General features: G+C 37.9%; 1 protein-coding gene across 4 annotated transcripts in view; it reads right to left on the bottom strand.

Annotated features, from left to right (window-relative positions):
• The window catches only part of SEMA3D (semaphorin 3D), a 139,871-nt gene that overhangs the window by 92,476 nt on the left and 28,027 nt on the right, over window positions 1–19,368 (bottom strand). For 3 of the 4 annotated variants that reach the window (XM_042815704.1, XM_042815706.1, XM_042815707.1), the window contains exon 2: window positions 2,363–2,550. In XM_042815704.1, the coding sequence (XP_042671638.1) occupies window positions 2,363–2,477 (115 nt within the window). In that variant the 5' untranslated portion in view covers window positions 2,478–2,550. Of the gene's footprint in view, window positions 1–2,362; window positions 2,551–17,947; window positions 18,010–19,368 lie in introns of those variants that run through there. The other variant, XM_042815705.1, reaches the window with a different exon arrangement.

Here is a 19,368-nt window from a genome sequence, read left to right as displayed (position 1 = left end):
GTAATAACAATTTTAGAAGAATTGGCAAGACAGTTAATTTCTCCTACATCTTCTCAGAAACCTTGGAATTATTTTGGTGAGAATGCTTAGGGGAAAAAAAAAAATAGTGTGCTTAGTTTTGACAACTATATTAAATATTCAGAACATCTGACAAACAGCTGTCATCAACCAAACTTTAATTTAGTTATGACACAAACCCACACTACTTACAATGCATCCACTGACAAGCACAAACGAAGAATTTCAGAATTATTCTTTAAAACTGAGACACCTGGGTGCATCGTGGTTCTTTGAACAGACTTATAAGCAACCTAATATCATCTGCAGATTAAATATGCCTGATCCATGTTTCTTTTGAAGTGGGCGGCCACAGCACTGAACTCTCCATGCCATGGCTTAGAAAGATATGCAGTGTTTCTGGAAACAAAACTTGATATCTTCCAAAAAAATACAGGAATGATGCATTTAATTCTCCTGGGTGGATTAATATTTTCCTTCAGAATCAGCAGTAACTCTGTGTTTTCCATTACTTATTCTCTCTCTCTTTAATCTATACATTATCCCGAAGTATAATATCAAGTGAATAAAACAAGACTCTTTAAGACTTCCTCTCATTCTTAATTTAACACTTCCAAGTGTGAAAAAAACAGTACCTTTTTTTCTAGTTCCTTGTGGAAAAAGAAGAATACACCCTCCCTTCTAGAAAAAGCAATGATAAAATCTGGTAATTCTCTCTCCTTTGGCTTTTCAGTTACACTGAAGCTTTTCAAATCAAGATTTATGTGCCGGTTTATATCTGTTGGTTTTTTTCCCCCTACAGGGATATAGGTGGATAAGTTTGGATAGCAAACTGTAACCCTCAAGCCAAACTGAAAGGTTTATAAAGCTGCTAATAAAAGTTTGGGTCAGGGCCTAAATATCAATCATCTATGCTTTGTCTTTTTGAACGAGCTCAGGCATTTTCACAGCCACTCCCAGCAGGTCTCTGCCACTATTTTAAACTAAGATTTCAGGTTGTACTTTTTTAATTTTTTCCCCTGCGTTGAACTCAATAATTTTTCTTTCCCGCTCTCCTTACCTGCCAAATGCATCCATCAGGATTTTGCCAAAGGCTATCTGCTTTTGAAGTCAAGAGGAATTCGCTAATCATGAGTGTCAAATCCACAATAAATGCCATCACCATATGGTATATGCTGCTATTGGGAATTATCTCAAAAAGGCCTAGCTGTGAAAAGTCTGGCTATATGTTAGGGTTCTTTTTTTTTTTTACTGCTAACATTCATAACTCATGTCAGGTCTTTCAGTTTCTGTATTCATTGGCTTAAGTGAGTGTAACTGTTTCCTGAATTTATAAAATGTTGTCAAGATCTCTTGATCTCTATTCCACTGTCTCTCTTTCAAAAAACACATTCAAACACAGATATGCCCAATGTAATTCTATACATAGTGGTATACACATCTAACAAAAGAGAAGCTAGTGTTTCATTATGCTTACTCAATAAATTCTTGAGAGTATTAGAGCTCATGATAAGCATATCATAACCACCGATGAAGGCTTTACAGCCTCCTGTACAGTAAGACCATCCCAAATGTGATACCACAATGCACACAAAGACCTATGTTAGAAAAACTGAGAACAGAACGAGCTCCCATAAGGTCAGGGTGCTGACATAGCTGAAAAAATGACTATCTGGAGAGCATTTGCATTAGCTAAAGAATATCAGTAAAAAAAGTGATAAATCTCCATGTCTTTTGAAAGCTGTGGAAATGTACTATGCAATCAAAGCAACAAGAAATCTCCTTTCTGTAAGAATATGACCATAAAGGAATTTTCTTTAAATATGTGTTTAAACCTCCCAATTTTCTCAACATTCTCATCAAGCAGCATAGATAAGATTAAGAAATTCCCAGAAAAGCAAGCATTGTGATACAATGAGGTTAAAAGAAAACACTTAATGAGTTTCACATACCAATTGAAGAATAGAGAAAAAATGATTACAAGTTAGGTGCCACTTGGAACACTTGAGGTACTTTCCCTGATGCTCTAGAAAAGTGTTGATGTTCCCCAAATCCCATCTCATCCCCCTGTGGGACACCAGTGGGTCTCATCTTGTTTCAAGTAGCACTAGAAGTCCATGCTTAGACAATGACTCTCCCATAACTTATGTACAGTATATGAATAACCTTTAGGAGAAAACTGAAATGGGTAAAATTCATCCATACTCAAGGTTTTTGCCATGTATTTCTGGAAACTGTGACAAATGTGTTTCATTTGCCTACTTAGTAACAGTAATGAACTGCTGGCAACATCACATAAAAAGAAAAGTTACAGAATCAGAAAAAAAAATGCTGAAAAGTTTACCTTTATAGGAAAGTTTGAGTCTTGGGATATTTTGTTTTGACGTTCCAGTGACGGGAAGGAACAGCATTGCTAAAGATAACAGACTGCAGGCATTCGGTACTAGGGAAGCTCTCATTTTGCTCTCTTCTTATGCACTTTTTGCACTACCGTGAAATATCTCTGCACTCTTCAAACAATCCAAGTTTAATCTGGAAGCAAAAATAAAACATCTGTAGATCTTTTTGATTATCATATAAATAATATTTCTGAAAATAAGCCAGACCCAACCAGCTTAAGTAACTCATTTAACACATTTGCTACAGAAGTTTATTGTTTTATTTTTCTCTAGTATAAATCAAAATCAGTTTCTTTAATACCACATTTACTTGAAGGTCGGGAAAATATGTAAGATTTTCAAAGAACAATGTCTAACATAGCTGCAGTCTAAACAAAAAATTAATTTAGTGTCAATGAAAAGAATATTTGCCATTCAAATACGATTGTGCATCTCATTAGTTTATACAGCTCCATTTGATATCATGCTGTTTTACACCTCATTCTTTATCTCAGTATAAAAGCTATTATATGTTTATCCTATGGCTAGAATAAGTTGCTGGATCACAGATACCAAGAGATAAAAATCTGAGTTAACAGGAGAGAGGAGATATCCATCATAAAATTTCATAAATAAACTAAGAAAATTGCAGTGGTTTTTCCAAATAAAGTTTGAAAAGAGAAAAAAGTCAGAACTGCTGATGGACTTTAACGTGCTTTTCAGTACAATATTTTCAGCAGAATAACTGCCTCAATTCACCCACAAAATGTCCTATAAACTTTAATGAGTAGTTCATGCTGAGGTCAATAGGCTGATATGGGACTGTGTTAATACAGGGCGCAACTAAGCCAGCTTTGCAACACTTTTCACTTAATAACAGTCATTCATATTCCATAAATCTTAAAGTGTTTTACAAAAGAAAGCAATTATCACTGTCCTTATTTTCCCTAGACAAGACTGCAACCATAAAACTGTAACAAACTTATTTCCTACAGGTCACACAGCCACCTCAGTAGCTGCACAGAAAGCAGCAACAGTTTTCCTGGAGTCGAGTCTTGTTTGGTACCTGATTTTGAAGGATCCCTTTTGCCCAATAAATCTTTTTTCTTTCCTAGGGAATTACTAAGGAAATGACATCTTGATTTCTCAAGGCAGAAGTTGATGGTTAATAAATCATAGAGGTGAGAACACAAAAATATTTGTGAGGGCAGATTCCTCCTCCTGCAAGTTCAATATCAGAAGTCAGAGGAAGACATCCAGGGAAATGACAAGTTTGAGTGATGCTGTAAATCAAAGTATAAGGGAATGTCATGGCTAGTAACAAGATTAATGGCTCATGATTTTTCATCAGAATTATATTCTGAAAGGTACCAAAGCCTTTTGCACAAAAATAAGTGGAAAGACTCCTTGTGAGCCCATGAGGGACCCAGCACAGCTCAGCCACCCCAAGTAACCCCAAATGTCTTGCACTTCCTCTAGCTGCAGAGTCCCCTCTGCATGCTGCAGAGGCATCCAGAATCAATTCAGTACCTTATGAGGCAGGTAGTACTACCTTCCTTGCACAGAGGGACTGGAAAGAAGACATCTTTAGTTCTCTTTGCCTAGGGAAACCTTTCACAAATGAAGATGTGGCTTTCTGAGCTTCCAGCATTTCTGCCAATGCTAAAGGACAAGGGAGTGTACAGGAAGGTTGTGATGGGGAAAGAGAAAGGGGAACACAGTTGAAAAACGCCCGTAGCGTCCTTCCTACGAAGAACATTAAGCCTCTTTCTTCTCAATCCCTTCCTCAACATTTATATTCTGTGTCTGAATGCAATACTTTTGGCCAAGTGCCACCACACATTCATGAGATGACACAAAAAGAAAGCAAAACAAATTTGAAATGTCTTTGTTTTCTATCTTTCTATTCTTTTTTACTAGACTACAGGATCCTGAAAGATGATAGCCCTTACTTCTTCCATGCTGGTACACTTGTTTGTGGTGGGACTAAAACTAACATTAACTTGCTGGGTCATATGGTGAAAAGGGGAAAAGAAGGAGAGGAGGAAGGGAAAGGATCATATTAAGATGAGACACACCAGTCCTATTCATCTTCTGCAGGATGACAGAGACAAACCACACTTCAAAAATAAGCAATGAACAGGGAGTCAATCTCACTGCAGGTATGCTGAGATATTGTGGCTTGGGGGTTTGGGTCACAGCCAACAGGAGTCACACCAGAGAATTAGGGGCTCATCTTTTCAAGGTGAAATACAATGAAGTAAAAAAAAAAAAAAAAGCCATTTGTAGAAAAAAGTTGTTGACCAAACACACTGTACTGTTTGGTTGGAGACTGCATTTGGCCTTTTGGTCATAGGGAAATTCACTTTTTCATTCAGTGTTCTGCTAATGGAAATCTTTTTTTTTCTTTTTTTTTCTTTTTCTTCTTCCCCCCCCCCCCCGCCCTTTTTAGTTGAACAGTGTCTGTGAAGAAACATTTGCTTTAATTCCTGACACATGGCGTTTAGTTTACACTGAAGGCAGCTGCTCTGTGAGCTTGAGCCAACCATCTTCTAGACTCACAGCAATCCATCCAGATTGTCACATATATTTTTAGTTTATGATGATCTTCTAATACAATTCCAGCTTCCACACAGAATCCTTCCAACAGTCTAATGACTAGCTCAGGTTAATGAACTTCAGAACAACTAACTGGCCACTAATCTTCAGGAAGTACCCTTCCTCTCTGTAACATATGTAATGTCAATCAGTGCCCTGAGCTCAAAGGAGGTATGGTCATGCTGCTCCAAAATAATCAGGCCCGAGAACAGAAATAAAATACAAAACCTAAAAGCTAATCTAACTTCCTTCTTTTCCTCTGCTCAAGTAGGAGTTTTGTCCAAGGACGAAAAATTGTTTCCTTTAGTTAAATATTTCTGTTAGGCATCAACATGCTGCAAAACTTCCTCAAAACGATCAGACCCAACATAAATAAGGCAAATGAACTCAGAGAAAAAGTCTGAAGCCAAAGCTGCTTTCCCACCTTGGCTTCAGCTAGGAAATTTCTCCACTGTTAATTATCACCTGCAAGACCAGCTAAGGAAGGAAGCTATGTACACATTCTGTGGGACTGGGGTATTTCCACCAGAAGAAAGGAGCTATTATTTGCCCCATGCAGGACTGGGAGGTGCCTGGTTGAAGAGGGCCAAGGGCCAGGCTCCATCCTTCCTGGACCTCCCTGTGGAACCCATTAATTCACATCAAGCGTGGGTGAAAACTGCCAAAAAGACAAAATGTGGATTTGCTGGTGTCCTGCCATCTTTGCCAGAGAGAGGCAGCTGGACGTAACTGGCACATGTGATGTCACGTCTGCGAAATGAGGTGTCACCTCCTTGCAATTGGTCAGATTTAGTGGAGCCTATAAAACAGACTGCTCTGAAGCTACTGTCTGAAAGAGGAAAACCTGGAGCCAATTTACTAAACATAATTTATTCCAGGCCCTTTGTTACAATAAACAGAGCTCTTCAGACTTCTCAAATACACAACCAGTAGGAAGCTTTGCATTCATGGGAGGTTTTTTTTCATTTGTTCAGCTAAACCTATCTGAATGCAAAATCTTGTATTCACAAATACTGGGAAGATGTTTGACCTCCCATGGCATCATGAAATCTAGAACTGAAAGGATTGTGACCTATCCTCAAATACACATCTTTTTTTAACAGTAGTTTTGTAACCCAGTTGAATTCTGCAACAAAAACCTCTCCTGGACTGGAGGATTATTTAAAACCTGTTTCTCATGCTAGTTTTCCATGGCCATTTTAAAATTTGGCATTTTGTACTCCACTGAAGAGAATGATGAAAACAGCCTGCAGCAAATACAATTAGTCAAATTGTATGCTGAATCTAAGAGCAACATAAAAATTGCAAATAACCACTGAAAATTTAGACCAGTCTTTGAGTTGGCTCATGTTGTTTATAAAAAGTAATAATAGAATAGAAATACATCTGATAATCACTATCGATTTAAAATTAGGCTAAGTCACAAAGGTGATTTAATTTGAATATGTAAATTCCAAAGGCTGCTCCCAAAGTAATGCCTCCTATTTTATTATGTGGATGCACAATGTCAGAAGTGGATATTGGTGGTATGGCAGCAGAGCTTGAACCTTTCCAACAAAATTCTGTTACCTTGTATTGCTGTGTGACAGATGGCAGCAAAGAGGTAGTATGTATGAAGAAAAGGTGTGTCACTAAATCCCTCTATGCAGAAGAAAATTGCACTTGCAATTTATCACCACTTGCTAAATGTTTATGAAGACCACAGTGGATGTGAACACAGTGAGGCAGTGGGTGGTGCATTTCAGCAGCAGCAACAGCAATAGTAGGTCATCTCTGCTGGTGCTGATTTTTATAGGTGCAACAGGAGGGCTGTTGTTCGTAGCTGGCAAAAATGCATAGCTAACGATGATGGCTGTGTTGAAAAATAGTGTTTTGTAGCTGAGAATTTGCCCAAACTATCAAATACTGCTATTGTGCTCTTTGTATCTGCTGTAATTTCCACTGACATAAATAGAAGGCATTACTTCTGGAGTGACTTACGTATAACCCTTGATACTCATGCTTTTTCTTCTTCTCCTCAGCTATCCTTGTCCAAGATTTTTTGCATTTTATTTCTTTATGGAGTGAGAAGAGAATGAAAGATGTTCCTTGTCACCATTAACCACATAGCGTGAGTGCACTGCTAGACATATTGCTTTAAAGGATTTAAAGCTTATTAGCTGCAAAAAGAAACAAAAAGAATTCATCTGCAATTCAAATGCATTGAAAGATATATTATCTGTTCACATGAATGCATATTTGACTACAAATTTTAACTACAAATATATAAAGTTCTTTCCTATGAATTTTCTTGCATATATCTTACCTGTAAGCTATTGCATGTTTGCAGGAAGAATATTAGTATGGCTATGTACCGTGTACTTCGAAACTGTATTATAATTACGGGCTTGATATTGAGCATTCTTTGTTAGTAAGGCAGAAAACTACAAACATAGATGAGTCAGATTAATAATTCACTAAATAAAAGAGACAAAAAGTACATCTCCAGACTGACTGAAAATCCTGAACTTGCTTTTCAAATAACAAAGATGACATTGATCCAAAACACAATGTAACTTTGCTCTTCCACACTTAAGATAGACTGTCTGTTGATATATTATTTGGCAGAAGAGGCTTTTCTCTTCATTGTGAAAACTCAGCTTAAAGCTAACTCCATCCAAGAACTGGTAAACAGCTTTATTCATCACTATTTTCTCATCTATTAAGTAGCTTTTGTGCTGTTTATAGTGCAGTGAATGTTCTCTTCCAGGATTTAGAAAAATACTTTTTACAAAAAACTGATTGAAATCACATCACTTCCTGAAAATAGCAATAATTCCTGAATAAGAAGACACTTGTACAATCAAAAACTAGCCGATGGAAGCATTTACAAAAGGCGTGTAGGCTCTTAGGAGATAAAAACTGCTACGAATGGGCCTTAATAGAATGGTTTGTGTCACTGCTTCGAAGGGCTCATCTGACCCTGAACTTTACTACAGGGCACTTAAAATTATATGTATAGGAAATGAGCACTTTATCCTCAGAAAATACAGGAATACTTTGCAGGTCAATGTCAGTGGGGTCATGATTACACCCAAAGATTTCACATAGGCTTACAGAAGTAATCCTTTCAGAATGAGACTGATAGATAGCAATGCACATAGATATGTCATATATCATTTAAAACAGTGATTCTGAGAAGCATTATCTCAGGCATTGTGTCTTCTGGACAAGTAATGAATTGATAATAAAACAAATGCTACTCTCTAACCCTAATTCTTTGTATAGTGTCTCCTTGAAAAAAAAATTAAAAAAAAAAAAAAAAAAAAAAAAAATCAGATCAATTGTTTTACGTTTTACTCTGTTATCTAGTAAAGGGAATGGGATGGACAGCAACTTGTCATCTGATAATAATACTGCAGTATTGCAATGAGGAGACAGGCAGATTAGAACAAAGTGTCCAGAAGGGTGTGGAAGTAAAGCCTCCATACATGGTATTCACTCTAATGGTAGCTGATAGCTGCATTTACACCTCAGATGCTTTATTTTCTATTTCTTTTCTTTTTTTTGTGTGTGTGTGTGAAAAGAGCTGTGGCTTCAGATATGATGCCTATCATAATAGATAGCTTCCCATGGGCTCTTTTTTTGAGAGAACACCCTACACATATCATTATTAAAAAAAAGAAAAACACAAGCCAAAGAGGAAAGCAGTGTAAAGCACAATTTAACAACACATAAGAATCAGAAGGAATCCTTCACCAAACCTCAGTGATGCATTATTTTAAGTGCAGCATGCTTCCCCAGCAGACCAAAAAACCTCTCACACCATGAAAAACAGTTCTACAATGGGTTTTGTAATTTGGGTATCCAAGAAAAGGAAAAGGCAGTTCGACAAAAATTCCTTGAGACATTTAACAAAAAGGTAGGCTAGATGGAAGCCACATCCTGCCAAGTACCGTGATGTTTGCAGGTTTTTGAAGAAGCCCAGAGAATTTTCCTCTAAAATGTCTGTCACCACCTACAGCACTTGGGGTGGATTGGCTCTGAATGAAGTAGACAGGGAGAGTGGGCACACAGAAAGCTTTGCCTGTGGAACAGCCTTGGCTTGCTATTGAGAAAATACTGAAAAGCCAGAAAAGTGTCACAGTGTCCATCAGAGAAAAGCAATGCTCATTTCAGGGAGACCCGCCTGGACATTTAAACACTAACAGATTGCATTTGTACTGTGAAAACCTGAATTAACCCCAGGCAGCAAAGTCAAGCCAGCTAAACCACTGACCTGCAACTACCATTATTTTGCTGGAAGAAGCATACATCTAAAATAGCCAACTCAAAGGAAAGGATTACAGTCTCTTTTTCACCTCCAGAAATCCTTCTTAGAGTGTTTTCTTAAGGAAAAACTGTCTCTGTACCTCCTTTCATAGGAGACCTGCCAATGTCTGCAGGGGTGGAGCAGGAATCCTCCAGCAGTGACGGTTCAGTTGCTGGAGGTCTGGGCTTGCTGGTATTCTGGGAGTCATCAGTAATTAGGGGCAATGGGTTATTTTACAAATCATTTACTTGCATGGGAACTTGCCCTACCATATATCTTGCATGCTTGTGAAAAGCCCAGATTGACAGGAAGATAACAAAGCACACTAGTGAAACTTCTTATGAAAGAAATTCAGCCTCAATTCTAGGTGTCATACAGTAGCAAACAGTCCATTCTCTGGAACGGTATAGCCCATGGGCTGATTACATGGATATATATAGATGTAAGTATGTAGGGCTTTTCTGTCCTTGATTCAAGCACTTCAAATCTAAAGCCAGCTCCAGCTTTTACATGGCTCCATTAGCTGTATGTTATACAACCGTATATTGCTTGCCCTGCCTGCAGACACTTAGCAGATTCATGCAATCACAACCCCACAGAATCCACTAAAAACAAAAACAAAAAAGTTTAATTAAAAAAAAACACATTAAAAATATAAATTTATAATGTTTATTTCATGTCACAGGAAATACTGTGCTAAAATTGTCACTAGATTTATCTGATGTAAGCAGAAATTTACTGCCAATTATTGTTGGAATTTTGCTTAAATGTTTGTAGGCAGTCACAGACATCCCCGCTGCATCTAAAAGTAGTCCATAGGAGTCTTAGAGATAACTAGAATGTTACAAATATTAAAGATAGGTAACTGTGTTTGCCTCAGTGCAGTTATCCATTTTCAGAATTGTTTTTACTGAATTAATTCTGATAGGAATTCATTAGCCACCAGTATTACTTAGGTCATTGTCAGCTGTCTAATCTGGGAGTTTTGAAAAGAATTCAGGTTATTAAAGTTTACCAATAGTTAAAAAAAAAAAAAAAAGTGCATTTCATGTGACAGCTGGCCTTTGATCAAATATGTTTTCCAATGGCATATTTTCATGCAATTCCTTCCATCAACATATGGCCTCATTACTTGATGCACTGTCAGTGAACTTTGTACAGCATAGTTTGCTGGGCTTTATATATAAACTGCAGTACAGAGAGAGACATGCCGGAAGGATTTTAATTTACATTTCCAACAGATTTTGATTTAATAATTCATGGTCATATACTTTTGGAGGAATCTTTTTTATGTTGCTTGTCCAACTAATTTTGTATCAGCACTTTGTGCAGCCAATGTGTAAAGCAATATTCAGCTGAACGTGTACATGGCTGTGCAGTAGTCTGTGTTGGCACATTAATCTAGTTATTATATTGGTAGGCTGAATGTATTTGCTTTCTTGTTTGTTTTTTTTTTAACTTTTAAATGTTTTATTTCATTTACGTTTGGAGATTATGTGACAGAGAGGCAGCAGAGATGCTATTACACATCCCATTTGCAAGCTTACACAATTAATTGTGTCCTAATTTAATGTAGACCTATTCCTCTTGATGTGTCTCCCCTGAGTGCTCATCAACACAGCACCTGAGTAGTTTAAAAGCTTTAATGTCTCTATTGTCTCTCCTCTATCCTCACCATTATGAGATAATTGATTTTTCTTTAATGGTATGATAGGAGATGACATCACTTGCAGAAGGTCACACTGGCAGTTAGTACAAGTACCACATCCCCTCAGACATCCAGGCAGTGCCTTAGTCACCCCGCCACCCTTCTCACCAGAGACTACAGACTGCTGGCTGAAATTCCTGTGTGACATCAGTGACCACTTCCAGTGTTTCATTCTTGATTTAAGCCCTTGTGCAAACTGCAGAAAATAACAAGCAATCACACTTTCATTTTCCACAAACAAGAATTTCACAGAGCTGGGTAAGAATGAAGACACACCCAGAGTGAGTCCTGACATCATTATCAAAGATTTAACAACCCTAGATATTCCCTGCTAACCAACTTGAGTATTTTCAAGGGTTAGAACATACTGCTACCAGAGCCTCAGAGAAGTTTCTGCTTGTATTGCAGCAGAAGTCAATTTATACTTGGTTCAAGAGAGTTGTTTTAGTGGTCTATTTTTAAGCTGCTTTGTGAAGTGTTCTAGCACAACAGTTCCTGGAATCTGAAGCAGCCATACAAAGAAAGAAAACAAGAATTCAGGCATCACCACCTCCATTCAACACTGAACTATTTCCACTTTGGTTTAAAACCATAACTTTCCTTTGTCTCGTGAGGATAAAGCGAGGACACAGACAGCATAGATTAATCAATACTTAACTGAAAAACAGCAATGCTTTTTAGAAAGCTAACCAGTTGTTTATAAGGGAGGTGTCAAAACCAAAAAATTCATATGAAAAGAGATAGGGTGTAAATCACCGAAGTTGAAAAAGACCTGTAAGATCTAATATACTCCAGCCCAAACATCTTCGTGTCACCAATATTTCCCACTAAACCATGTCCTTCAGTGCAACCACTAAATCCCCTCTGGTGCAACTTGAGGCCATTCTCTCTCATCCTATTGCTAGTTACATGGGAGAAGAGCCCAATCCCCACCTTGTCACAGCCTCCTTTTAGGCAGCTGTAGAGAGCAATTAGATCTTCCCTGAGCCCTCTCCTCCCCAGACTAAACCACCACAGTTCCCTCAGCAGCTCCTCATAAGACTTGTGCTCCAGACCCCTCGCAGCTTTGTTGCCCTTCTCTACACATGCTCCAGGGCCTTGATGTCTTTCCTCTAGTGAGGGGCCCAAAACTGAACACAGTACTCAAGGTGAGCACTCACCAGTGCTGAGTACATGGGGATGATCACTTCCATGCTCCTGCTTGCAACACTGTTTCTGATACAAGCCAAGATGCCATTGGTCTTCTTGGCCACCTGGACACACTGCTAGCTCATGATTAGCCGAGCACTGACCATTATATCCAGGTCTGTTTCCTCTACGCAGTCTTCCAGCCACTCTGACCCAAGCCTCTAGTGTTACCTGGGGTTGTGGCCACTCCCTGGCACCTGGTCTTGCTGAACTTCCTCCCATTGGGTTCAGCCCAATAATCCAGCTTGTCCAGCTCTGTAGCGCCTTCCGACTTCCAGAGAGATTGACACTTCCTCCCAACATGGTGCCATTTGCAAACTTACTGAGGGTGCGCTCAATGCTCTCATTCAGGTCATCAATAAAGATACTGAAGACGACAGGCCCCAGCACCAATCCCTGACAAACACCATTCATGACTGTTGGATTTAACTCAATTTGTCAGCACTCTCTGGGCCCAGTCCTTCAGCCAATTCTTCACCTAACAAAGAGTGTACTAATCCAAAATGTGCACAAGATGAGTAAAGTATGCACACAGAATGGGTATAGAAACCATATTAACAGTATAATTTAATCCAGGAGTGCCAGATATTGTACAGCCAATCTTGTCTTGCCTATCTCATGAGAATTATCCACCATAATCAAGTGTCACAATCATTGACACTGTATTTGAGATAATGCTTTTGTCTGCCCTGAACAAATAAGAAGGGGATTTCTTTTTATATTCCCTCTGGAACAAGAAGAAGCTGATTGAGAAATAACACTGGATGGACCGGTGACACCCAGACAAAACCAAAAAAAAGAGAAAATCAACTACATATTCCAGCCTGATCTTTTTTTCCTGTTCACATCAGCAAGTCTTTCCTGTCAGTCTGTTATCTGCCAGATGGATCAAGAAGGGGAGGCCACTGTAGTTAGTACTCTAAATGCTTGTTAAGGGTGTGGGGAGAAAAATGACTAGAAAGGATTTGGCATCCATGCCAGCTTAGCTAGAAAGGGGATGTGGTGAAGATTAAGTTGTGTTTCCATAGCCACAGATGAGCAGGTGGAAAACATCCACCACAGGTGCTTGTTCTATAGAGGATCCCATTCCCTGGTAAAATAGGCACTTTGCAAAGAAACCAAAACTTGAAGATATCCAGGACTCTTTATCTCAGACGAGCCCTATGCAAGTTCACTAAATCTCTTGGGATCATCATGATTAACTATCTTAAGCTATTCCCCACCGGGCTTTAGTGCTTTTAAACTGCTGACCCTTTGAATTAAAGAAGTAGATTTCTCTTTTCACAGCTGTGACTCAACACAGAGTGGAATTCAGAGGCATCTGAAAACAAAGCCAGGCACAATTTAAAACAAAATCCTTCAGTGACAGATTTACAGAGTGATAGCTGCATCTGGAGCAGACAGATATAATTGCGTACTAACATGCATTACACAAAAACCACACATAGACTTGTCCTATGAAGGGCAATTTCTTCATTAAAAAAAAAACAACCAACAAGCAAAAAAAATGAAAAACAAACAAAAACAAAACAGGATGAGTAAGAATAAAACATCATAAAACCTAAATATTGACTATTCAAAAGAAAATTTGGTCCATGGATATTTTAGCAATCTAAGTGGCAACCACCTCGGCAATAAGGAGGACAATGATAACCTGTCAGAAAAATTATTCCTTGATCTTCTTTAGGAGCTACAATGCACAACTGAAATCCCTGTGCTTGGGGACAAATAAAATAATTGTAAGATGTAGTTTATAAAGTGTATAATACCTTTATTGTGTTCAATACTAAATATGCAATAACTAGCACATATGCCATTGAGTCTTTCTAAATGTGGAGTCCTCAGCATAGGAGAAACATGGACCTGTTGGAGCACGTTTGGAGGAGTGCCACAAAAACAATCCAAGTGACGGAACACTTCTCCTATGAGAACAGGCTGAGAAAGCTAAGGCTGTTCACAGCCTGGAGAAAAGAAGGCTCTGGCGAGACCTGATAACTGATCTTTCAATATCTGAAGGGGAGATACAGAAAAGAAGAGGATGGACTCATTAGCAGGACAAAGGGTAGTGGTTTCCAACTAGATCAGGGGAGATTTCAATTGGACGTAAGAAAAAGTTTTTACAGTGAGAGTTGCAGCACTGGAACAGGTTGTCCAGAGAGATGGTGGATGTCCCATCTCTGGGGACATTCAAGGTCAGGTTGGATGGGACTCTGAGCAACCTGATTTAGCTGTAGGTGTCCCTGTTCATCGCAGGGGAGTTGGATTAGATGACTCTTAATGGTCCCTTCTAAATAAAATGATACTGTGATTATCATTCAAATGTCAAAGCTGGGAAAGCTGTTGCTAGATGTACTTAGTCACAATTTTAGGTGAACCTGAAGTGAGTAAAAAGTGGAATCAGATATCTTGAAGATACTAAAGTGTAGTAAACAGTTACAGAGGAATAAACCAGTTATTCATTTTCGCAGATATTGCAAAAGCAAAACAGCAAAGACTACTGGAAACTTTTTCTCTTGTCTGTCAGCTGAAGTATGTGACTTGCATTAATGGCACAGGGAATAATGTACTTGCACTCAAACTCAGGACTAGCTGATGTCAAATGAAGTTCAACCATTCATATTAATGGGATCAGCATTTGTCTGAGGAAATGGAAGCCTCTTAGACCTTAGGGTCACGAATTGACAAGCTATCGAACATTTCCTCTGTTGTGCTGACCATCCTCCAACCTCAGTGAGATCAGCTGTCTAGACCCTTAGCTCTACTACAGCTGCTTTGTGTTTCTCCAGAGGCATAGAAAGAGCTCTTTGCTAACTCTTCCTGAGTGATGCATAATACAGGGTGAGAACTCACAACTCTCTTCCTAGGACACACGGAACAGCCACATTTCTCCTGAAAAATCACAGTCATATGCATGCAATGCGTGAGTTAGTACAGTAATCTGCGTTTGAGACAAATGGTGACAGAAGTGTTGTTCATTACAAAAATGATGATGATGATGATGATGATGATGATGATGATGATGATGATGATGATAATAATAATAATAAAAGAAACCAAACTCAAAACACTGGAAGCATCATCTTTAAACATCAAAAATGACTTTAAATTTGTACAGGAAAAAAATATATATATATTGCTGAGCAGCTATTATCTCACACCATTAATAAATTGGGAGGAGGCAAGAAACAGTTCATGGAAAAATTCATTTCTGTGGAATTTTCTTGACAAGCACCAAAGCGTTTATGTTGTAATCATTCTAGCAGTCAGCAAGCAGTTATTTCAGATGGCTGATACAAAAATGTGGCAGATATTGTCTGCCAAAACTGTAGAGTATAAAGAAAAACACTGCAGCAGAATATTTTTTTCTTCTTAATATTAAGTAGAGCAATTTTGAGAGTAAAGACATAATTTTCACCATCACCATTAATATTCATTGTAATAAGAACAACAATAACAGCACTCATAACACGTTTTATAGTTTCTTTATGCAACAACAATTCTGTCAGGGGCAAATTTAAATTTTGTGGATGATAAGAAAGTTGTCTTTTGGCAGTCAGGATATATGGAATGAGTCAACTCATAAAGCTCACTCAAATATTGGCACCTCTGTTTCTTTATAGGCACTTCAGCCTCATTCTTGTTTTTCAGAAGTGCTTGTATAAACATTAAAACATTTTTAAAAGGATAAGAATCCAGCATGAAAGGCCAATCACAACAAAGGATGAGTCCAATAAAACAAACAAAATTAAAATAAATGCTTTAGGTGCATGATAAAAAAATTCAATATTATGAGTCACTGAACTGACTCATGACCTATGAATTAATTATGCCCCTTTTAATTGCTCCACAAAACAATCTCCATTCTGAAAAAGATGAACATATTTGCTACAGCTGACTGGTTTTTGTTGGTCTATGATATACTACTTGTGGCACTGAAGTTTGGCTGCATGTTTACAAAGCAGCACACAGAAGATGCACAGATAGATCAGTAAATATCTTCCGTATATACTTGCATAATTACCAGGAGAAACCTTTAGGAAAAAATTGCAAATATATTCCTCATAGAAATAGAAGATAAAGTGGAAAAGCTAAAAAACAGGAATGTAAATGTATACACTAAATAATTGAGAAACTAATCACATTTGAGCTTTTGACAACTTCACTGTTGCCTCTCTGTTTGCTTTGCTAATCAATATGTAGCACTAAACACGTTACTGATTTTCTGCATTCCAGCCGTGCTTCACTGATCATTTCTTATTCCAGAAAAAGCCTCTCAGACAACTCCTTTACTTAAATAAGACTGTAAATTTGTTTAATGGATTACACCTAAGGTTCGTCCAGTCTAGAAGTCTGTTTTCAGCAGTAAGTGTAAGTAAACGTAAGGAAGAATAAGAACGGAGCATTGGTATAGGATATTACCCTTCCCTTAGCACTCTCGCTTCTCCACATCTATTTTCAGCTCAGGAAATTTCCTCAGCCTACTGTAGCTTGAGTATTTTTACCCCTCCCCCCTCCCCCCCACCTACTGGATATCACTTTCAAGTACTTCTCCAGCCTCCCTTTGAGCCCTTGTAAAATTCTTACATCTGCATGTCTACTACCAATTACATAAGGAGCCACCTCCAGTACCAACATCACTGTGTTCATATGTGACAACATACTATTTTTCTTACATATATATCACCACCTTCATAAAGTAGATCAACAAAATTTATGTACATGTATATCTAAATTTACTGTTTTAGGATGATTCTGATTTTAAAGTGAAGGTCATCCAGCAGTGCTGACATCAGAGGCACTATGCATGCTATATTTTATTATGCAATAGATGTATAGATTGGCTGAGAAATTAAGAGAAAATTGGTTACAAAAAATAAAGGTGATAGTAGTGGTCAATTTCAATGAGTGTTTGCTGCCAGAGCACTGGAACAGGCTGCCCAGGGGGGCTGTGGAGTCTCCTTCTCTGGAGATGTTCAAGACCTGCCTGAATGCCTATTTGTGTGACCTGGTGTAGGGAACCTGCTTTGGCAGGGAGGTTGGACTCGATGATCTCTGGAGGCCCCTTCCAACCCCTACAATTCTGTGATTCTGTGAAAAATATCTTGCTATTATTATTGCACTAGATGAAATGTATGGTTTCATAACTGAATCTTTGCTCAGAACCCAGGACAGGCTTTTAACTTTGAACCAAAAATAGTTTTTGCCAAACTTGGCAAGTATATGGCTGGGAAAATCAGAGAGTTTCACTGCCAACAGTGTCTCAACACCACTAGCAGAAAAGCTCCCATACTTTCTCCTTAGTGAACACCTTCAGGCAGTAGGATGGAAAAAATATCCCAGAGCTCTCCACTAGACTAGTTCTGTCACCTCTCTCCCTCACATAGTCCTCTAAATCTCTCCAGTAAAATAAATTTTACTGGACTGAAATGTTCTTTTTTTTTTCTTTTCTTTTTTTCCTCATATCCATAACTTTCAATCTAATTATAAAGGATGTAAGGGGGATGACAGAACGGTGTTACTTTTGCACAAGTTGAGAATACACTTTTAAAATCTTCTCAAAATAGGTAAACATTTTAGAGTAAATAATTAAAAAAAAAAAAAAGTGTGTTAAGATATATGCTATAAAAATATTATATGGATATTGCAGTTAAAAGTTCTGTTAATCTCTGCATCTCAAGGTGTGAGCACTGTAAGAAACAACAACATACAGCTGAGAACAGTAAAACTGTGAAGATTTATGTTTTCCATCGAAACATCTGCTCTTACCCAATCTTGGTGCCAGAACGGCAGACTGGATGAGCTACTTCTTTATTCCAGCCAGGCGTTTCCTCTACTCTTGGACATTAGGTTAAAATGTGATGAACATCTTATTCCCACTGGAGAATTTTCGCTTTCATGAAGTCAGTAGGTCAAAACTTGAAATTTACTGCTCACGAAAGGGATTCCTCAGTTGTGTGTGTCCAGTAGACAAATCTAAATACCGAGGAACAATTGCCCATTATATGCTTAATGCTTATATTACTCACATACACTGACATTAATTTAAGGGTCTGTCAGAACTTTAGTGATATCCTACACAACGAATCATGACGGGTAGTAAATCTGGATGCATTGTCTAAATCTCATAGAAATGCTACAATGAATCCTATAGGAAAGGATTCTTTTCCTTTTACAAAAATAAATAAATAAATAAATAAATGAAAATGAACTCAATAACGTAAGTTGTAATTATGCTAAAATACCAAATAAGTGACATCTACTTCTTTGTAATTAAAATATCTGTAGTTATTTTGATTTTCTCTATAAAAACATCAAGTTTCAAGTAAGTCAGTGACTGCACATGACATTTCTATGTTTGCCTAGTGGTTTGCAGTGATGTTTAAAAAATCTCACATTTATAAAGTGCTGTGGCATTTTCATCAAAAATTAATATTAAAACAGTGATGGAAAACATTACACTTTTTGGAAAAAAAATTCTCATTAAGTTTTAATACACAAATGTCACACCTCCTTTTTCAATTATAGCTACTTTTAAGATTTTCCAAAGGTAGCTACAATTTGGATTTGATTCTGCTATTGGAAAGTGCCAAAAATACCCAATTATAGTAGGAAAATGTTGTGTGCACATATACGTATGTGTTTGTCTACAATCTGTGTGAGCAATTGAAAAATGTCCAAAATATACACAGAGAAAACCACGTTGTTAAAATTACTCTTATGCAGAGTAAATTTCTCTTTAAAGCACCAAATAATGGAATGACAGCAGAGACTGCTCAGTACTAGTACTAGAACATAATGCTTCATTTAACGAGTAATCTCCAGAGCATATGGATGTTTACCTCACTCTGGGCAAGCTCAAGCGCACAGACAATTACGGTACTTTGTCTGATGTGCAATAACTTGTTAAGCAACAGTAATGAGACCACATGATTCCACAAGCTTATACACAGCATTTCTATATTTTCTCCATGCCAATATGACATTTTAACTCTCAAATATTAAATACTTAAGAAAAAATAAGAATCCCCAAAGCTAGAATGGCTAAATCCAGATCCACAAATCAATGGAGTTGGTCAAAACTGTAAGCCAAGTTCAAAATCTCTTCAAGTTTGGCAGGTACCTTGTCTGAATCCACCCTGCCCTGAGGAAAAAAGAAGGGAAGGGAAGGGAAGGGGAAGGGGAAGGGG

The sequence above is a fragment of the Centrocercus urophasianus genome, unplaced genomic scaffold, assembly GCF_019232065.1.
Source record: "Centrocercus urophasianus isolate 14NV4802_14NV808 unplaced genomic scaffold, USGS_Curo_1.0 seq_15, whole genome shotgun sequence".
In the NCBI taxonomy this organism is placed as follows: Eukaryota; Metazoa; Chordata; class Aves; order Galliformes; family Phasianidae; genus Centrocercus; species Centrocercus urophasianus.
Note: the sequence above shows the minus strand (reverse complement) of the source record. Positions and strands in the feature narration are given on the sequence as shown.